This window comes from Nelumbo lutea, chromosome 2, assembly GCF_056320005.1.
Source record: "Nelumbo lutea isolate HS-2025 chromosome 2, American lotus-T2T, whole genome shotgun sequence".
NCBI lineage: Eukaryota > Viridiplantae > Streptophyta > Magnoliopsida > Proteales > Nelumbonaceae > Nelumbo > Nelumbo lutea.
In genome coordinates, this window is record NC_142685.1 from 84,037,461 (window position 1) to 84,059,117 (window position 21,657).

Consider the following 21,657-nt stretch of genomic DNA (forward strand, 5'->3'; position numbering starts at 1 on the left):
GAGTGTAATTATTTGTTAATTAAACTGTATATGCCTTCTGTCATTTCACATAACATTGAGGTTCCGACTTTTTCCACATATCATGAGTATCCAAAACAAACCCCAATATATCTCTAATTGCTTTTCAGATACTTTGGGCCTCGTTATTATGCCCAAATAATCGCTGTAGTTGGACACTCTAACGAATGGATAAACTCTAGCAAGGAAAAGTAGCATGCACCGTATAAACATTTTTAAGTAACTTGGTTAGAACATAGAAGATGAAAAATTTTTATGGGAAGATTTTTTTTTTCTTTGCCGCATATGCATAGAGCAAAATTCGATTAAATGTACAAATGCATATTGATTAGTTACAAGATGAACGCAATCAAAAAGGCATGAACAATGTGTTTGAAGTAGTAAAAAAAAAAATACTAAACAATTCCATTTGGTCTAGTCCCAGCCTTTGTGGATCTCTTTTGCAACTCAGCTTCATAGTGTGCAAAAGCAGCATCTAGAGCCTATAGACAATATGACCATTATCAAGGAGCTGTAGGTCTTAAAGAAAGGAATAACTAAAAACACATAATTCAATCCCTAGTCTCAACATAAAATGAAAAGTAGAAAAATAAAAAATGTAATGTACCTGTGTCACAACTAAGAAATATAATGAAAATCCAAAGAGAGAATTTTATGCTAAATGGAGGAAAACCGAATAGAACAGAGAATAGAGATAATTATAGATACAAATTTGAAAGCAAGGAAAACAACTAGACCAACCTAGAAATTAATCTTTTAAATTAATTTGCGACTTTGGGTATACAGGACAGCATACTTCAAGGATGATTCCTGCAGTTCTTTCAGTTCTTCCATGTAAAATCTATTTTCTCATATACATAGGATGACAATGTAAACATACAAAGAAACAAAGGAGTCCATTTGTTTGGAAAGCAGTATGAATCAACTTGATGCAGCAACTTTTCATGACATTTCTTGTATTTTGGACTTAATAGTTGGTGCCACTGAATCAGTGAAATGAAAAGGAAAATCATTACTGACCTGAAGCATAGGTTGAACAAGGAGAGAAACTTGATGCCGGAAATCTGACTGCATAGACTCTTTTATCTCCTGGTAATTAGATAAAGAAAAACAAAAATAAAATAAAGTCTAGGTCAGAATGAAGTAATACTGACTAGGGGCTTGCATCCTCTTCATTTTTAATAGCATCTCTTACTAGTTCTAGGAAGTGCAACTTGGGTGGGCTTGGGTTGAGCGTTTATTAAATTTTGAAAGGACCCAAAGGCCTGGGCCTGGTGCATAAAAAATCTTGAAATTGAGTACCTGAGCTGCATGCCTATCTAGGCACAACAGCTGGGTTGCTCACTTAATCCATTGCAACCTGGATGACCAGGGTTCAAATCTTGGAAACAGCCTCTCTGTGTATCTACAGAGGTAAGTCTGTACATCTGTCCCTCCCCAGAAATCAACCTCATGTACTGGGCTGCCCTTTTTAGTAGCATGCCTATCTAGATCAAACCTATGAAGATTCGTATGTTGAAATATTGCTGGAACCATGACCTTTTATAATCATTTCACCAAATAGAAACTAGGTTGTCAAATCAAGATCATTGTAGTTAGGGTGTCACCTAGGCATCAACTAGGAGAAGTCTAGGTGTCTTTCAAGTCCATCACTGAGGCAACCAACCAGGCAGGGTGTATAAATATAAAAATCTTAAGTGGGGCAAATACGTGTTGATATGAGTTTCTATAACCCATATGGAGTTGATAGGAATACATGCAAAGCTAAAAATAGTGCTCTTAATCCCAGCGTGTATGCGTGTGTTTTCTTTTGAACCAGGGAACGTCAACTCTTCACAACAACAGCCACTGAAGTCCCACTTACAAAGGAAAGCAGATACCCAAAAAAGAAATTTTACTTTCTTTTCGGTGTTGTGAGAAGACCAAAGGCCTAAAACTAATGGCATCAGGGCAAGGATGATGTGGCCAAAATCATGTGAAGAGCTTTCAGGCCGCCAATTAAGCTTGCAATATGGAACTCCATTGAATGACAAATTTACTTGCGTTAGTTTATATTTCATTATGAAATTTAGTAGCAATCCATAACAGTGTTATCAGACTCGGATCAGATGTTCAGTTCTTTTTCTTCACTGGAGCATGAGTCAAATGGTCCAACTGCTTGGTTCAACCTCCCAACTCCATCAAATAAAAAATGGAAAAAAATTAGAATAAGGAAAAAGGTAATAAAAACTTCTAACCATCTTTTAAGTCTGTTTTATAACAAAACGAGCTTTAAAAAATAGATATTATAATGTAACACCCATTAACATAGGCATTTGAGAAAACTTTGGCCAAGTCAGCATTTCTGAAAAAAAAAACAGGCATCTTGAAATTTGTTTTGACCAACAAATTCCCAGTCCTGGCAATCTGACCAGTCTGATCTAATGTCTGACAAGGCCACACCCAAAATATTACTGCTCTCATTCTAAGAAAGATGAAACTGTAAAGGAATATTTCAGGATTTTCCTATGCCATGGACACACTAGAAGGGTCGAAAATAGAACTTCATGCAAGGACAGTTCCTTGAAAAAAAAAATTACATGTGACATCCCATGTGAAAATGGCCATGACATGTCTTCCAGGCCTTGTACTTGAGATGCAAAGAGAACCCACAAGTGTGGTTGGAGTGCTACCAAATGTACATAAAAATACAATATTAAATAGCCTTACCAGGAAAGCAATACGACTCTTATAAGAGTATAAACAGTATCTATAAAACAAACAATTCATGGACTAATGGATCACAAACTTCACTGTAACTTCAATAGATGACATAAGAAAATTAAAATAATAGTTTGAAAAACAATTTAATTGCATAAAATAATTAGTAGTCTGATGCAAGTTGAGTGGTTTTAGAACATAGGGAAAGATCAAAAAGGACATAGATTGAAGTAGAGAGAAACAATCATCTACATGAACTCTGTTCTGCTTAGGGGTAATCATTTCTAGCCCAGCCTGGGCTAATATTCCAAGCCTGACCCATGATCACCTCTAGACTAGTCAGTACCATATCCATTGTTAAATTGTGGGGCTTTGTTTCTTTCACACTGCTTTGTTAATCAGAAAAAAAAAAAAAAAAGTTCATACAAAATTTTGCCTTTCTTGGGGGGTCCAGTTGAACATACAAAAATTCAAAATAAAGAAGCAATGGAGCTTATTTCACACATGCTCCAACAGTGTCTTTTCAAAATTTTAGAAAAACGGAGAATAGTAAACACTTGTCCCTTATTGGCATTGTAATGACAAACAGTTGGGGTAGCTACTCCATGTTTGGAGAGGACTGAATTTTTTTTTCTTTTTAACCCCTCCTTTCTATTTTGTCAGTTGATTAGAGGATTACATTATGGTGTCTAACAATGGCTGCAAACTTGACTGCAGTCCATTAGAAGTTCCAAGTTGAACCTTCAAAGGATAACATGCTCTATGTTTTTCCCAGGACTCAGGCAAGAGCATAATAGAAGAATCTTTGAAGGCACATCAAAACCATTTCCTTGAATTTGTTGTTATATTTGCTCATATAAATCTAAGAAATTCAGAAGATGGGTTTGTGTGGAAATTAAAAATGTGACAAATGTCATGGATCAACATCTTACAGAGTTTTATCAAAAAGAAAAAAAAAACATCTTACAGAGAATGGAAAGATTTGTGGAGAGGGCCCTTGGTACTTGGGAGGGTATTTTAATGGAATAAGATACATATCAGATTCAAAGTGTCAAACAATGTTCATTAGAGGGTCATAAATAGCATGAGAAAGCTCGACAACCTTATTAGAAATTATGAACCGAAGGAAGGATATTTGCGGCATGTTAGATTCACTTGGTCTAATTTCCAAGAGGACCCCATAAAGCCAAAACTGGACAGATTCCTCTTTTAATTGGATTGATTAGAAAATTGAGGGTTGAGGGGTGACATAATTTCTAAGACACTTCCTAGACCCATGTCACACCCTATTGAAACTATCAAGAAGCAATTACCTGTCAAATTGAATAATTGGATGATAGTAAAGTAGTTGGGTACTCCGTTCAGAGGATAGGCAGAAAAAGGTGGGAATAGTTTCTCAACCTCCTTTGGATACAGGTGGACTCTTCCGATAGAGAGAACCACTTTGAGCCAATTTGAAACTCTTCTTGTCATAGTTTCTATACTTCTACCTTCGTTTTTCCTCCAAAGTTCTGCCTGGCATAGATCTCTTGTCCATTGCAATGTCTTGAAACCTCCCCCTCTTTCATGTTCAATAGAAACTCCTATAAAACCTGTGTGTAAAAAATCTCCACCCTGCTCTCTCTACCCTTTGGCACACATAACATATGTTTTCTTCTACCGCTGTTACTTCCATAACCACAACAAACCAACCCTTCGAGTTTCTTCTTAACTCATCTTCAAAGCTTTTCCCAGCTATACTCACTTCACCCTACCAACCCAGTCTTTTAATGGAAAGAGTCGTCCCATCCATGAATCCCTTCAGCCATGGAATTGCTTCCTCAACCACAAAAATGGTGGGTCTTTGCTTCATTATTGACTTCTCTTCTCCATTTCCCACTTCCCAACATAGCCCTCATTGTTGGTAAGAACTTTTTTTTTCTGAGGAGCCCTAGGAACACTAATTGCTTCATGCTTCTTTTATCATCTCATAAAATATCATTGCATAGTTTTGCATATTTAACAATGTTCCTATCATCTCTATAATTTTTACAATAATTCGACATGACAATTATGACATGTTTCCAATATTTGGATGACCAACATTTCCATTGACATGTGGACTACAGGGCTGAGGTCACAATTGAGAACATTATCAGATTTGAAGAATTTACACTGCATTGGAGGTCAGGCTCCTTAAACCAAGCCTGCCCAAGTTGCACTCCTAGGTTCTTCTGAGTAGCAAAAAATTATAGGATAATCAGGCTCCTTAAACCAAGCCTGCCCAAGTTGCACTCCTAGGTTCTTCTGAGTAGCAAAAAATTATAGGATAAGAATGGATAAATACAGAAAAAAGCAAATAAATGGAGCAAAAAATAGACAAAAACAGAAATAGACCTTGCTAAAGTGTACCTGAAGCTTGGGATAGATCTGCGACATGGCATCCTTCAGTCTGGTTACCTACAGTAAGATAAAGTTAGCCAAATAAAAAAGAAAAACTAAGAACCACATCAGTTCACAAAAAGAGAAAAATCATGCACAAAGGCATGTTTCCCAGATTTTCTGCATCTTTATTATGTGTTATTAACTGTAATCCAAACAGTCCTTGACAAAATCAAGATTTGTTATTCTAAAAATTTTCATGCAACTTGACCATGTATTCATGAGAAAATACTTTTACATGCTCTACACATTATTGCACAATGTTTTATTTAATAATAGTATATTATGTATTTTATTACATAATAGAACTAATATTGTGGGCATTTCTGTTGATCAAAACAAATCTTATGGGTTTTCCACAAAGCCAATGTTATCAAAGCATTGACCCATCAATGATGAGTCAGTTGAGATAATAACAATTGCATAGTTGGCTAGTGGGTTGATATTTGTGATGTGGTCACTTCGGAATGCCAAAAAGAGTGGGATTTAAGGACTTGGCTGCAACAGAAGAGCTTCAAGTTCTTCAAATTTGGTTGCTACTCTGCCGGCTCCTAATGGGCCAGGACCAAGGTGATGGAACTAATCAAAAGAAAACGTTTGGAGGAGGAACTGAAAAGAAACTGAGAACAAATTTGTGCCTTACTAGAGGAGTATAGTTTAAAGGAAGAAGCATTTGAGGCCACAAACCAACTAGGAAGCATGGAAGGAAAGGAGAGTAAGATGGTAGAAAGGGTGAGCAGTAATTTGTTAGAAGGAACTTCGACACAGCAGGTTGTTGAAAAGAATGCTCAGAATTCTGAAAAGAAAGAAGACGATAGGCCCTTGATTAGGAAGGAGGAAAAAGAAGAAAAAGTCGGAGGTGAAGAGGTTCATCTCTGATATTGAGGGAGGCATTGAATTCGGTGCAAGAGGGGAGAGAAGGAAATGTTCTAAAAACAAGGTGTCTTTGTGGTTATCTGGAGAGTTTCTTTAATGAAGATTATTAGTTGGAATGTTAGGGGTTTAGGGAGCGCAAGGAAAGAAGAGTAAGGACCTACTTAGAAGAGAAAGGTCTGACATTATAATGCTTTAGGAAACAAAACCATCTGAACATGATAGAAGATGGATCAGAAGTGCTTGGAGAGCTAGAGGAGTAAGCTAGTCTTAAGCGTCTTCTTGGGGAGCTTCTAGAGGCTTGGTTACCATTTGGGGGGAGGATATAGTAGAACCACTGTCCATAAAATTTAAAAACATGGAGGATGTAGAGATAATGTGCCGAATGGGCCTTAGTTTCTTTGCTTTTCTTTAAGTTATGTTTAAGATTTGTGTTAGAAGGTAGTGGGCCTTAGTTATAGGCCTGTTTTCTCCTTTTTTTTATTGTTTTTATGGTTTTCTTTAGTGACGGACGCCCTACTAAGGGCACTCATGTAAATGATCTTATTTTTTACAACAAAAGAATAAAAGAGACCATTGGGGGCTGAAGAGAGGTTTTGAACTACACTCACTTCTTCCTTTTCTTTCATCTTCTTCCTCCACTTCTCTCTCTTCAATCTCCTTTTCTCCTGTTTCTTTTCCTTTAATTCAGATTATTGAAGGTGTGATTTACAACTTGGTACCAGAGCAGGTTATCACCTTCTTTTCTTTCTTCTCTCTTTGCCCATACATAGTCTGTATGTAGAATTGATCGGCTGATTAAGAAGCAGCTTATGTAGCCCAGTTGGGAGGGTTTTTAGAGAGGTCTTGTGAAGTTTTTCATCCCCAATTGAAGCCCAAGGCAGGTTCTTGGAGTTTTTTCCCAAAAACACTAGACAATTAGATAAAACTACTTACAGGTCCTAGAAACACATTGAAATTGGCGTTTGGGGCTCAAAGGGTAGCCTTTTGATTTTCATTAAGGGCGATTTGAGTTGGACAGAATTCTGGAACCTCTAGTAGGAGCAGTTGAACTTTCTCATCTTCTCTCATTCAAGCAGGTCCTATAAAACTCTAGGTTTGGTTGTTCGAAGAATAATTTTTTGCTTGGCATAGCAATTCTAGCTGAGTTGAGACTTATTTTGATCTTTGTTTCACTCAATGGAGCAAACTAGAGGAGAAACCAAATATCCCACAAATTCCGGCTTTGGACATGGGGGTCAATGGAGAATATTTTTGGGGCAGTAACCACTGTGAAGATGGATTGGACCAATTATATATCTTGGTCTTAGTCTATTAAGATACATGCGTGTAGTAGAGGGAAATGGGGTTACATCACCAGAAGCAGGAAGAAACCAGGGGAGGATGACCCTACCTATGAGAGGTGGATGCAAGAGAATTATACAATAGTGAGTTGGTTAGTGAATTCTACGCAGCCACTATTAGCCAGCACTACTTGTGGATGGAAGCTAGAAAAGAGGTGGTGTGGGATAGTGTCACAGCACTACTTGCCTGGGCTTACAAATTGAAGAATGATGTGAATAATCTATTTCGATCGTATAAAATGATGTGAATAATCTAAGACAAAGGGGAGAAACCCTTAGCCATTTACTTCTCCATGCTAAAATCTCTTTAGCAAGAGATTGATTTGATGTAGACCGTGGTTTGGGGATGTACAAAGGATGCTGAAACACATAGGAAGCTAGTGGAAAGAAATCGGGTTTTTGAGTTCCTTACCGAACTAACCCAAAGTATAATATTGTGAGACAGAATGTATTGGCGAAGGATGACGTGACTTTATCTCAGGCTTATTATATGGTAAGTAGTGAGGAGAGAAGGAGAAAGGTTTAGTCTATAGAGCCACAGATGGATCACTATGCTAATGTCAGGATGAAGTTGAAGGCCAGCACTAGGAAGAAAGATGTTTGTGAATACTACAAGAATCCTAAACATACTAAAAACACCTATTGGAAGCCAGCCAAACTCAAGAATGCAAACAGTGGAAAAGGAATGAGAATGGGAAAGGTGAAAATGCAAATGCAGCCACCTCCTCATAGAGTGAATAAGGGCATAGTGGTGAGAAATTGATGGAAGAGCAACTAGTAGCTGCCAGGGCTGAGTATGAAAAGTACGACCAAATAATTAGTCACCTGGAGTCTACTACTACAACACCTACTTCATCAGGGACAATTCCCTCCTCATTCGCATATGCCCATTCAGGTATTTGTGCTACTATTATCATCCTTCTATCTCAAGTAATCGTAGGATCCCTTGAATAATTGATTCTAGTGCTTTTGACCATATGACTAGTGTTTCCCATTTTCTTTTCTACTTACCAGCTTTTATCAGACCGAGATAAGATGACCCTTGCAGCCTTGCCGATGGCTCTCTTTCTCTTATCTCTATCAAGGAAAACACCAAAGCTTCACACACCTTATCCTCAATCCTTCATGTTCCTAAATTAAACACTAATTTTCTTTCAGTTAGTAATTGACAAAATCTTTGAATTGCAGTGTGATATGCCTGTTGGACATGCCTGGACAAAGTCAAGTATCACCTCCGAGAGCAGTTTTTTGTTTAAATGTGTTGGAGTCAATCAGTCATATTATGTTATGTCATTATCGTTTGGATTATATTTTTTTTCTTCATTGAGTCTTTTGCTTCCAGCTTTAAAGAAACTACGTTGTTAAGTCTACATTATGAGTCATGCAAGTTGTGAAAGCATTGTAGAAACTCTTATTCTGCAAGTGATAAAAGATCTACAGTTCATTTTCATATTGTTCACTCTAATGTGTGGAGACCATTCCATTTACCTTGCATGGGTGGTTATAAATATTTTATTCTTTTTATTGATGATTTTTCTCGTTACACACTTACACCCGACTTTATCTTACACATTCTCGTGTTAAAGTACCCAAACTTGTAAAACAGTTTCATGAATTTGTGTTTACCTAATTTGATACCCACATCACGATATTGCGATCAGATAATGCCAAGGAATATTTCGAGAATAATCTTGTATCGTACTTTGAGAAGTTTGGGGTACTAGAGAGAAAGAATCGACATGTTGTTGAGGTATCCAAGAGCATCCTTTTTGCCTCTCATGTTCGAGTGAGATTTTGGGGTAGTGATGACAACTACCTACCTTATTAACGGCATGCCTTCTCAAGTCTTGGGGTTCAAATCTCCCTTTGTTGTCTTGTTTCCTAAGAGTGAATTGTTTCCAATTCCCTTGTGTGTCTTTGGGTGCACGTGTTATGTTCATATCCCTAGCTCTTAGAGACATAGGTTTAAACCCAAGGCCCGAAGGTGCATTTTCTTAGGGTATGCCTCCACACAAAATGTCTATCATTGTTTTGATCCCACTAGAACTCGTTTTGTCTCCATGGGTGTTACCTATGCAGAGTCACTTCCATTTTATGGTCATTCTTCCGAGGGGGAGCATTCCGTTGAACTGTTTTCTTCACTACTTCCTTTGCCTTTTCCTGTTGATCCTAAGGTTCTCATGTGGCTCCTTCTGTTCCAATGGCAGAGCCTTTGTCTCCAAGTTCTACCACTCCTGCTCCTACTAGTCCTCCAGTTTTCATTACTGATCCTATTATCCATAGGTGGTACCGGACACAAAGGCTATAGCATGATCAAGTTGTTTCCCCATCTATAGTTGAGCCTCAACCCCTGAAGAAAGGACAAATCCTTCATTGCCTACTTTAAAACCTCCCTTCCCAGACTTGGGTTTACCTATTGTTGTAAGAAAAGGTAAGAGGAAATGTACAACACATTGTATTTCCAAAAACTAGTCTTACAACTTGTTATCCCCATTTTATTGTTCTTTCTTAACCTTCATTTCTTCTTAGCCTATACCCAAGTCAATTACAGAGGCCTTGCCTAAGCCATAATGGAGGGAATCCTATACCCACGAGTTTGAATTGATAGATTCAAAACTGCACTTGTTGAGTTTGGTTATACACAGACACAATTCAACCATACCTTGTTTGTGAAATGGAGAAATACTCAGGTTACCTTCCTCATTGTTTATGTTGATGATAAAGAGGAAGTCCAAGCACTCAAGACATTCCTTAACTCAGAATTTGAAATTAAGGATTTAGGAGAATTGAGATATTTACTAGGAACCGAAGTTGCTCGGTCTAAAGATGCCATCTTCATCTCCCAATGGAAGTATGTGTTAGATCTTCTCACGGAGACTAGGAAACTTGGTGTCAAACCAGTTTCTACACCTATTGATGCTAAACATAAACTCCTAGCTGATGATGGTGAGCTTTTGGAAAACAAGGGAGTGTTCCAGAGACTTTTGGGGAAGTTGTTATACCTTTGCATGACATGACCAGATATCTCATATGTTGTCAAGTGTGATCAGTCAATTTATGCATGCCCCTAGAGATACACATATGGCTGTTGTAAAACAAGTTCTCTGTTACTTAAAGGGAACTCCAAGAAAGGGTCTCTTCTCTAAGCATAGACACATGAAGCTAGAGGCTTACATACATGTCGATTGAGCTGGTAGTATTAATGATAGGAGATCTACATCGGGTTACCATGCCTTGGTTGTAGGGAACATTGTCTTCTAGACGAGTAAGAAACAGTCAGAAGTGGCCAGGTCTTCGGCTGAGGCAGAGTACAGGGCAATGGCACATGGAGTTTCAAAATTGTTATGGCTCAAGTCACTTCTAGAGGAGATGGGTATTACACATGCTAAGCCCTTAATGCTTTATTGTGATAATCAGGTTGCACTCAACATAGCTCACAAACCAGTTCAGCATGACAGGACAAAACATATTGTAAGTTGACCGGCATTTTATACGAAAAAGGGTAGCTTCCGAAGAAGTTTGCCTTCCTTTTATTGCCTCGTAGCAACACTTAGCAGATGCTCTAACCAAGGATGTCCCAAGGCAAAGTTACAATGTTGTGTAAGCAAGCTAGGCATGGTTGATATTTGTACTCAACTTGATGGGGAGTATAGAGATAATGGACCAAATGGGCCTTAGTTTCTTTGTTTTTCTTTAAGTTATGTTTATGACTTTTGGCACTTGTGTAATCGTCCTTATTTTTTACAACAAAAGAATAAGAGAGATCATTGGGGGCTAAAGATAGGTTTTGAACTATTCTCTCTTCTTCCTTTTCTTCTTTCACTTCTCTTTCTTCAAGCTCCTTTTTTTCCCATGTTCTTTTCTTTTAATTCTGATTATTGCAGGTGTGATTTACGACTAAGAACAACTTCATCTAGGTGTTAACCAATGTGTTCAAGCCAAACAATTATAGAGAGTGGAATGAAATGTGGGAAGAGTTGTACGGATTACAAGATCTTTGGGAGGGACCTTGGTATTTAGGTGGAGACTTTAACATCATCAGATTTTGTAATGAAACCAATAACCCCCAACATTTTGTTACAACTACCATGAGGAAATTCAATGAGTTCATTAGTGCTTATGAGCTAAAGGAGATCCCCATGATGAAACCTACTTTCACTTGGTCAAATTTCTAGGAAATCCTTTTTGTTCTAAATTGGATAGGTTTCTTTTCAATGAAGGGTGGGAGAACCATTGGAGGGATTTGATGACTAAAACCCTACCAAGAGTTACTTTTGATCACTAGCCCATTAAACTAGGCCCTAAATCTTCTAGGAATGCACCAAGACCCTTCAGATTTGAGAATATGGTAAACACATCTGGACTTATACACAAGGTTAAGGAGTGGTGGAATGAAGAATTGGGAGGGGTGGAATGGAAGAGAGTCAAATTCCATAAGAAATTTAAAGGACTTGGAACCAAATTAAAAGAATGGAATAAAGACCAAATTTAAAGGACTTGGAACCAAATTAGAGGAGAAAAAACCCAATTGTCCCAAAGTAAAGAACTAGATGAAAAGGAGGCTCAAAGATCTGAGTGAACAAGAGAGAGAAGTGAGATAGAAACCTAAAAATGATTTGGAAGAAGTCCTAATAGAGGAGATTTCCTCGAAGTAGAAATCAAGACACAAATGGATCAATGATGGGGATGCAAATACTAAATTCATTCATGCTTTGGCCAATAAGAGAAGGAGAAAAGGCTATGTTGGTAATTAGAGGTCAATGGGGAAGACGTCACTTCCCAAGATGTGAAAACAATAATCTTTGAGGAGTAATTCAAATCAATCTGTAGTGAAACAGTGGACCAGACCTGATATCTTTACTTGTGGTCCCATAAGTTCAGTTATTTTTGTTGCTCTTTCTACATTATGCTTACTTTCTTGCACTGTTATAGGCAGCAGGGCATTTCTGTCCTTTTACCTCATGTTATGTTAAACACATATACTTAGGGTGGCAGCATCATAACATTCTGCCCCCATTCCTCTTCTATTCTTCTTCTCTCTTCTTCTCTTTTGGTGGAGTTCAAAGCTTGCCCAAGACACTTTTGTTCTTGGAGATTGCCCAGCAGTCAGAAAGAATCAGAGAAACTTAGCTTGAGTGAGATTTAGGGCTTAAATCTCAGATTGAAGGTGCCGTCCAGAAGTTTCTGGGTAGTTTTTCAGCTTTCCTGAAGTTTTGCAACAAGAGGTAGGGTTCTTTGAATCTCTGAGTGGCTGCTCTTTTCCAACCTTCTCCAAGACTGTTTTCTAGGGTTTCTTCAAAAAAAACAATAAATCTACTGGATTGTTGTCCCTATTCTCAGTTTTGGGGGTTTTTTGTATTCAAAACGGGAGCCAATTGTGTTCTTTTCTCTTGTTGAGTCCATCATGGAGTTCTTTGGGACTGAGCAGAAATCTGCTGGAGAAGGTGATGGAGGGGCTGTTAGTATGATTGATAATAACCCTTTTCAGATTACCACAAAAAGGTATGATGGTTCAAACAATTAGGAGTGGGCTCAATCTGCCATGGTGGCCATTGGAGGAAGGGGAAAGTTAGGTTATGTGACTGGAGACACTATGGAACCAGCCAAGGAAGACCCTTCTTATGCAAAATGGATTCAACAAAATTATCTTGTGATGACATGGTTGTGCAACTCGATGCAGCCCCATATTAGCAAAAATTACCTGGGCAAAGACAGCCAAGGATATTTGGGATAATATGAAATAGGTTTACTCACAGCCACTTGATGTGGCTAGGGCTTATGAGTTGATAACTGAAGTGAACAATCTGAAGCAGGGGGAGAAACCTGTACCGACTTATTTCTGTACTATGAAATCCCTATGGCATGAGATAGATCACCTTGAAACAATTGAGTGGGAGAGCAGTAAGGATGCAACAACTTATAATAAAAGTTGGTTGAGAGAAATAAAGTTTTTGAGTTTCTTGCAGGTCTAAATTCTGATTTTGACATTGTTAGACAACAACTTCTCACTAAGAAAAACGTTACCTTGTCCAAAATCCTACTCCCTAAAGCACGGTGATGAGAGTAGGAGGAAGGTTATGCTACAAAATTCTCAAATGGAAGTAGCATTAGCAACTGCAAGACAGAAGCATGGTGGTGAGAGGGAGAAAGAGATGAAGAGTGAAGGAAAGAAATGGGTGTTTTGTGAGTATTGCAAGAAACCTAAGAACACAAAACTGACAAAAGACACTTGTTGGAAGCTCCACCCTAATCTTGTACCAGAAAGACTCAGGAATAAGAAGGGAAATGCAAATGCAGCTATCACATCTGATGGTTCTTCCCTCCCTGGCCTCGTTTTACTTCTTTAAAGGCCTTAGCTGCAGTCAGGGCAGCTTTGGCACAATTGGAGAATGAAGTTGGACTTACAGGATCATCTCAGCCTACCTCTGCCACCACTGCACCTCCTTCCTCTACATCAGCTTTTCCCCACTCAGGTACAAAAGCCACTGCTTTCCATACCTCAACTCCAAGTAACACCAATCCTACTTGGATTATAGACTCTAGTGAATCAGATCATATGACCAGCTTGTCTTCATTATTCACTTCATATAATTTATCTTCAGGCAAAGATAAAGTATCTTGGACCCATGATCCATATACAACGCTCCTAGTTTCTCCCGATGTTTCTTTTCTTGGCTCAAGAATTTTATGTACTTCTAACTGCATGACTTTATAAGCTTCTTGGACTGATCATCCTTCATAACTGGGCCCACCTTTCAGTTCATTTCTGAATGATTTAAAACTCCTAGGCCCTCTATTATAATCCCGCTTAGTATTTAAACATTTCTGGCCTAAGAATTCGCCCTCTATTATGTCCACGTGCTCCCCAAGTGGATCACGTATAGATCCATTGAAAACCGACCCAGCCAGTTGTAAAGGCTTTTCTTTCTCACGATACACCTGTTCATCTTCTTCTTCTCCCTTTACAATCTCCTTGTTCCCGATATTGTCAAAACGATTCAATCTCGATTTTTTAAAACCCAACATCCCTTCGCTCTCTGCCTTCTCCCCGACAGCTTCCAATCTTCTTGTGCCATGTGGAGTCCACCGAACCTTCCTGCAACTTCAACGTCTTGCCTCCCATACCACAGAAACGCTTCAGCTTCCGATGCCAACAAGAGCTTAAACCATCTCTCTTCAGCAAAGATATCGATTGTGTGAGGAATCCTCTCCAGCTTGGTTTCTAATACATGTTTTCCTAGGTTAATTATTAGGCCAGACCAGACCAGACCAGATGCACTTATCTGAGTCCATGACAGTCTACAAGTCCATGCTCTTACACCTTCAACCAAAGTTCATCTCTTGAAGAGATCAAAATCTTCAATTGTTCAAGTCTATCCAGCAGCAGGATACACTCATCCATCTCTCAATCCAGTAGTAGCCTTCTAAACTTAGGATGCCAAACCAGCTGCTGACCTCTCATTTCATAAAATTGGTTAATTCTAATATCATTATCAGCAAGACTGTAAAGCCTCATACTAATTTTCCAACTCCACACCATTCATCCTACCAAATCCTTATTCTAGCTCCATCCCCCATAAAAGGAGGTCCAATGGTACATTTTGTTTGCTGATGACATTATCTTAATTGATGAAACTAATAAAGGATTAAATGCAAAATTAACTTTATGGACAAATATCTTAGTGAAGGATCGTAAGAAGAATGTTAATGGAGTTGGAAAGGAATAATGAAAGCTCTAAACAAGTAAAAGATTGTAAGAAGAATCTTAATATGCAGATAAGCATTGTAAAATCCAAGAACAGCATCAAGTTATCCCAGTTTCGATGGTGTTTTCCAGGATGAAGGGCGGTGTTTTTGGGTTGGAGCCTACCAAAAGAAAGTCAAAAAGTGTCGAAAGTTTTAACGAGGCTCTGAATTTTGACTCTAAAGTAGATGTTTAACTTGGAATAGTTTCAATTAGCAGGAGGTGGTGGTTGAATTCTTTGTTGATTTGAGAGTTGGTGAGGTAGCGGTTTTGCAATAAAAATGATGTTTAGGTTGTTGGGGTTTTCGGTGATCTTCATGGATTTGGGAGGAAACTTTGTTTCAAAAAGATTTAACTAGAGTCGGTGTTGATTTTGGGGTGGGTTCTTTTTGCACTGTTTAAAGATAATTTTGTATCAGGGGTTTTATTTGGTTTCTTGGGAGTAGTTGGTGAGGTATTGTTTAGAATTTAATTTTGGTGGTGGTGCCAGGGTGGCAGTGTGTGTGTGGATAATTTTTGTTTTGTTTCTTCTCTCGGATGACTTCTTGTCACCTTCCTTGTACTCTTCTTTTTCTTTTAATAAAATTTTTATTTTATCTTAAAATAAATACCTTAGAAGCAATAGGTTTTAAAATAAGTCGGTGTAAACTTAAAATAAATAGGACAGGTATGCAAATATGGAGCAGAGTGTTGGGCAGTCAAGAAACATGTCCAAAAAATGAGTTTGGCAGAAGAAATATGTATGTTAAGATGGATGAGTGGAAATGCTAGAAAAAATAGGATCAGAAATGAAATCATTCAAAGGAACCCATGAGTAGCTCCAAGAGGTGATAAAATGAGAGAAAGTAGACTAAGATGGTTTGTTTGTGTGCATAGAAGACCTTTGACATCACCCATAAGAATTGATCTATCTGTGTGGTTACTATTTGCAAGTTACTAAAAGTACTGATCAAATTTCACCATAAGGAGATTGTTCAAGCATAGACACTATAACATTATCTCATATCAAACAAATGCATATATCCATGTTAAAAAAAAAAAAAAGCAGTTACTTCTTTATACCCTATATGATACAGAAAGGCATTAAGTGTAAAGAAAAGATATAGTTTACCTTTGAATAAAGGTGTGTAGTTGTTATTGGATATGATGACCAGAAATGCTTTAGTAACTCCTGAATAGATGTCCAATGCTGAAAACAACAACAGCTGTCTTAACATTAAAAAGAAAATGATGGGCTCAAAGATTTAAATTAATAAAAAAAGCAAGAGGTTAATCTAAGCCCCTGATGTCATGAAAGATATAATGATAGAACCCACTCACATGAAGGAGTTCCTCTTTAGTTTTTTTTGGCAGCCTATCAAGGACACTTTCTTGAGGGTTCTTTCCAACATGATGCTTAGTACTTGAGAGATGTTGTGTCAATGCATTAAGAACCTAGATCATATGATAGAAGTCAATACACTATCTTTCCCCCGTGTGAATTTATGTTTCTTCTTGGAGAGGAATCTGCCCCTTAACTCCTAAGATGTCAAAACTTAAGAATATAAATTGCACTATAGACACTTGTACCTTTAAAGCAACGTCAGGTTTAACTACAGGATGATTCAGACCGGTTGCCTTCATCTCAGAAATGAGATCCCTCAATGAACCATATGCCTCCTCTGTGCTGAGGCTGTAATTGATTGGCTTCATTCCACCTATTGTATCCCCTAAAGCTTGAAGTGCATTAGCTTGTTGAGAATCAAAATACTCTCGAGGGTCCTGGCAGATGGAACTTGGTTAAGGCATCCATAAGCTGATAAAATTGAAAGTGATTCATGAGATAAGAGCTGCACCTTTATGCAAAGAGGTGCAAATGGTAGGCCACGAGAAGACTGAAGATCTTCAATCCCAGCCATCTGAGATAACCTTTCTAACCGCTTCTCGTTTGCTTTCTCATCAGAGGATTCAGTAGCCAATTCAACTGTGGATACAAATTAAGAAGGAATATCTTTTGGTTGAGAGGGAAAAAATGAAGAAAGAATGAACATAAAATGAAAAATGGTAAAAAAGACAGGAATAAACAGATAACAAACATTGCTAACCCTGTTTGGACCTGGCAAGTGCCTCTGCTACAGTCCTTGTGTCTCCTAACTCCAAATCTGCATTTGGGGCCAAGAGCAAGTGATTACTAAACCCTTAATCTACAAAACACTTTAACTAAAGTAAAGTTCAAAAAAATGAAGTATAAATATAAAATAATGGAGGTTGAAAAAAGTGCAGTTTCTGTTGACAGAGAAATCACACTTATCATCAACAAAAAGACTAAAGCAATTTTCCCACATTGACAAAGAGTACTCTCAGTACAGAGGAAAGGAAGAATCACAAGAGTACACTGAACCAGAAGAAAGAGAAACTCTCAAGAGTCAAGAATGCCAAAAAAACGAAAACAGAAATCCTTCTGGAGAACTGAGCGGGAAAAAAGAGATCCTTGTGAGGCAACACTACAGGGGGGTTACTGAAGAAGAGAAGCTTCACAGAAAACCCCAATCTCAGAACTATCAAAACATTGAGCTTCATAGTGTTCAAAATTCAAATCAGCAGGACCCATAGGTAATGAACCCTTGGAAGGCTACATAAGGGCATCCAAACAGATCAAAAAGATAGATAAGGCCATCCAAGACCTTTTGCTCAGAAAATTAATAACATAAGCATTTTTGAAAGAGAGGGAAAAAAATCTGACAAAAACAACAATTGCCATTCTGATAGAGGCCAAGCCCATGACCCCATGGACAGAACAGGAATTATGATGAAGCTTCCAGAACCCAATTCTTAAATTCTATAAGCCATAGCAGCAAATGAATATCTACAAAGTAGTTTGATTATCCTCCCACCTGGATATCACAGAAAACCAACAAATGAATATTCATGATAGTACCAAGATGCACCACGGAAAGACCAGAAAATGAAGATCAAAGGTATATTGCTGACAAATACAAACAGGGTTCTTCACTCCTCAATGGATAAAAACAAGATACTTTCCTCACCATTCTGCAGATCATGATGACCTTGCAAAAGACCTAGGAGAATAGATTTAAGAGGAAAAAGATCCATAGGATTCAAGGGACCATATGGTACAGTTAACAGAGAAGAAATCATTGTCTAGAAGCTTAATGCCAGAAAGAACAGCCAGAACTTTACACTCACTTGAGCTCTATGGCACCATTCTGCAGACCATGTTGACCTTGCACAAGACCTGAGAGAATAGATTTAGAGGAAAAACTATCCATAGGATTCAAGGGACCATATGATACAGTCAAAAGAGAAGAAATCATGGTTTAGAAGGCCAATGCCAGAAAATAACAATCAGAACTTTAAACTCACTTGAGTTTTATGGAAACCAAAGTCCCAATGCAAACACACAGTGGATTGAGAAGCTGATATCTCAATAAATGGAAAAAGGACCCGAACAGAAAATATAGAAATACTAAAAGTATAGAGATGATGATGGCAGTAGTAGTAACAACTAAGCACATTACATGTGAAAATGAGGAAGAAAGTTTCTTAACAATCATTTTGAAATAGCCAAGAGATATGCAGAATTTTCTTCATCTCTGTCTGGGATGAGGGGTCAGTATTAAAGGATTCTTGTTTTGGCCTCATGTTGCTTTTGTGGACTCTGGTGCTGTTTATATTGGATAATAGTTTGCATTGCTACATTTTGGGGATTGTGCAAAGGAAAGATAGGAGAATCTTTGGGAATAATCAGTCAATTTCCAAGGCTTTGTACTGTCACTAATTCCTTCAGAATATACAACTCACCTAAAGCTCTCCCTTCAAGAACAACTGCTGCATGCCGGTTAAGGTCTTGTGATAAAGTCCTCTTATACAATTCATACTCTGAATCCATAACCTCCTTGTTTCCATCACGAAAAATCCCATGATCCTACATGTTAAAAACATGAGTAAAATAGACAAAGAGGAGATGCAGAAACAAACTTGTAAGACAATTGAGAAAGCCTAGTTCTTAATAACTACCAAAAGGAACTTTAGTATTCAAGCTAAGGAAACAATTTTTATGCAACAACAATATCCAAGAAAATATAAAATGCCTTCAGGAGATAATTAATAACTAAAGGATCTGATTGAAACAGTATTTTTTATGGGAAACAGTAACTTTCACTAATCTTACAGGAAAATTAGTAGAACAGTCACCTTCATAGGTAAGGTGACCCTCAAAAAAAAAAACAACTTACAAACACACCCAAAAAAGAATTTCACTACTAACTCCTTGATTTTCTAAGGTATCAGTCATTACATTTGCTGACCTCCTAGTTCATTTAAAATGTGGTTCAAGCTCCCATAGGTTCAATATTTTCCTTACAGGCGGTCTAAGGGACCAAGTGCCCAAACTGTTTGTTTGCATACAGCCTACTACCAATTTGGAATCTCCCTCCACTTCTAACTGTTGAAAACCCAATTGTTTAGTCAACCTGAGCCCCTGAAGGAGTACCAAAACTTCTGCACTAAGTAAGTCACCCAATTCTATCGGGCTAGAGAAAAGGGCCAGAACTCTTCCTTCCACATTTCTAAAAACACCACCAATTCCAGTAGGGCCAGGATACCTACAGAGCTGCCATCAAAATTCAACTTCACACCAAAATGCAAAGGAGAGGACCAGTCCTCTTGAAAGGTAATATCTGAGCAGAAAGAGCTCACTACTGTGCTCCAACCTCTAAACTAAACAGATCGTCTACAGAGAAGTCCTTGAAGAGATCCAACAATTTCAGCCAATGTATAGCCTTGATGGTTTTCCCTTCTATGAGTTCAAGTGCTGTCCTTTTTTGCCCTTGGAAAGTCCTGTTATTTCTCTCTTTCCACACCACCCAAATAATTGTTTCCCTTGCTGATCTCCACATAACCCTTTCTCTTTTATTTGGTTGTTGGAAAAGGCTAGATTCAAAAAAGATCTGCCACGCTAGTGGGAGGATTCCACCTGCGCCCAACAAGAATGGAGAACCAATCCCAAATGAGTACAAAAAGGACAGGAGATTAATAGATAATTTACCATCACACCACTCTTCAAGCAAAGGCTATAGACATGTGGGGATAAGCACCAATTTGGTTGAAGCACATTCAAAGTGTTAATTTTTTGGACAACCACTTTCCAACAAAAGGTCCTCACCTTTGGAGGTATAGGAGCACACCACACTTTTACAGGAAAAGAAGTATCAACTTCTAACTGTTGATACTTCTAAGTGTTGAAAACCCAATTGTTTAGCCAACCTGAGCCCCTAAAAGAGCACCAAAACTTCTGCACTAAGTAAGTCACCCAATTCTATCGGGCTAGAGAAAAGGGCCAGAACTCTTCCTTCCACATTTCTAAAAACACCACCAATTCCAGTAGGGCCAGGATACCTACAGAGCTACCATCAAAATTCAACTTCACACCAAAATGCAAAGGAGGGGACCAGTCCTCTTGAAAGGTAATATCTGAGCAGAAAAAGCTCACTACTGTGCTCCAACCTCTAAACTAAACAGATCATCTACAGAGAAGTCCTTGAAGAGATCCAACAATTTCAGCCAATGTATAGCCTTGATGGTTTTCCCTTCTATGAGTTCAAGTGCTGTCCTTTTTTGCCCTTGGAAAATCCTGTTATTTCTCTCTTCCCACACCACCCAAATAATGCCCTTGCTGATCTCCACATAACCCTTTCTCTTTTATTTGGTTGTTGGAAAAAGCTAGATTCAAAAAGATCTGCCACGCTTGTGGGAGGATTCCACCTGCGCCCAACAAGAAAGGAGAACCAATCCCAAATATGAGTAAAAAAAGGACAGGAGATTAATAGATAATTTACCATCACGCCACTCTTCAAGCAAAGGCTATAGACATGTGGGGATAAGCACCAATTTGGTTGAAGCACATTCAAAGTGTTAATCTTTTGGACAACCACTTTCCAACAAAGGGTCCTCACCTTCGAAGGTATAGGAGCACACCACACTTTTACAGGAAAAGAAGTATCAACTTCTAACTGTTGATACTTCTAACTGTTGAAAACCCAATTGTTTAGCCAACCTGAGCCCCTGAAGGAGCACCAAAACTTCTGCACTAAGTAAGTCACCCAATTCTATCGGGCTAGAGAAAAGGGCCAGAACTCTTCCTTCCACATTTCTAAAAAGGAGACCAGTCCTCTTGAAAAGTAATATCTGAGCAGAAAGAGCTCACTACTGTGCTCCAACCTCTAAACTAAACAGATCATCTACAGAGAAGTCCTTGAAGAGATCCAACAATTTCAGCCAATGTATAGCCTTGATGGTTTTCCCTTCTATGAGTTCAAGTGCTGTCCTTTTTTGCCCTTGGAAAATCCTGTTATTTCTCTCTTCCCACACCACCCAAATAATTGTCGCCCTTGCTGATCTCCACATAACCCTTTCTCTTTTATTTGGTTGTTGGAAAAAGCTAGATTCAAAAAGATCTGCCACGCTTGTTGGAGGATTCCACCTGCGCCCAACAAGAAAGGAGAACCAATCCCAAATATGAGTCAAAAAAGGACAGGAGATTAATAGATAATTTACCAT

At 38.3% G+C, this 21,657-nt stretch overlaps 1 protein-coding gene across 8 annotated transcripts in view; it reads right to left on the reverse strand.

The window, feature by feature from the left end:
* Positions 1-268: 268 nt before the first annotated feature.
* The window catches only part of LOC148871668 (general transcription and DNA repair factor IIH subunit TFB1-1-like), a 51,597-nt gene continuing 30,208 nt past the window's right edge, over positions 269-21,657 (reverse strand). For 4 of the 8 annotated variants that reach the window (XM_088970527.1, XM_088970525.1, XM_088970528.1 and 1 more), the window contains 9 exons: positions 18,901-19,024; positions 17,184-17,240; positions 16,935-17,062; positions 16,669-16,860; positions 16,420-16,533; positions 16,211-16,288; positions 5,110-5,157; positions 1,039-1,107; positions 269-500 (listed from right to left, as the gene is read on the reverse strand). In XM_088970527.1, coding sequence (XP_088826653.1) covers positions 414-500; positions 1,039-1,107; positions 5,110-5,157; positions 16,211-16,288; positions 16,420-16,533; positions 16,669-16,860; positions 16,935-17,062; positions 17,184-17,240; positions 18,901-19,024 — 897 coding nt within the window. In that variant the 3' untranslated portion in view covers positions 269-413. Of the gene's footprint in view, positions 501-1,038; positions 1,108-5,094; positions 5,158-16,210; positions 16,289-16,419; positions 16,534-16,668; positions 16,861-16,934; positions 17,063-17,183; positions 17,241-18,900; positions 19,025-21,657 lie in introns of all 8 variants that reach the window. The other 4 variants (XM_088970526.1, XM_088970524.1, XM_088970529.1 and 1 more) reach the window with 1 other exon arrangement.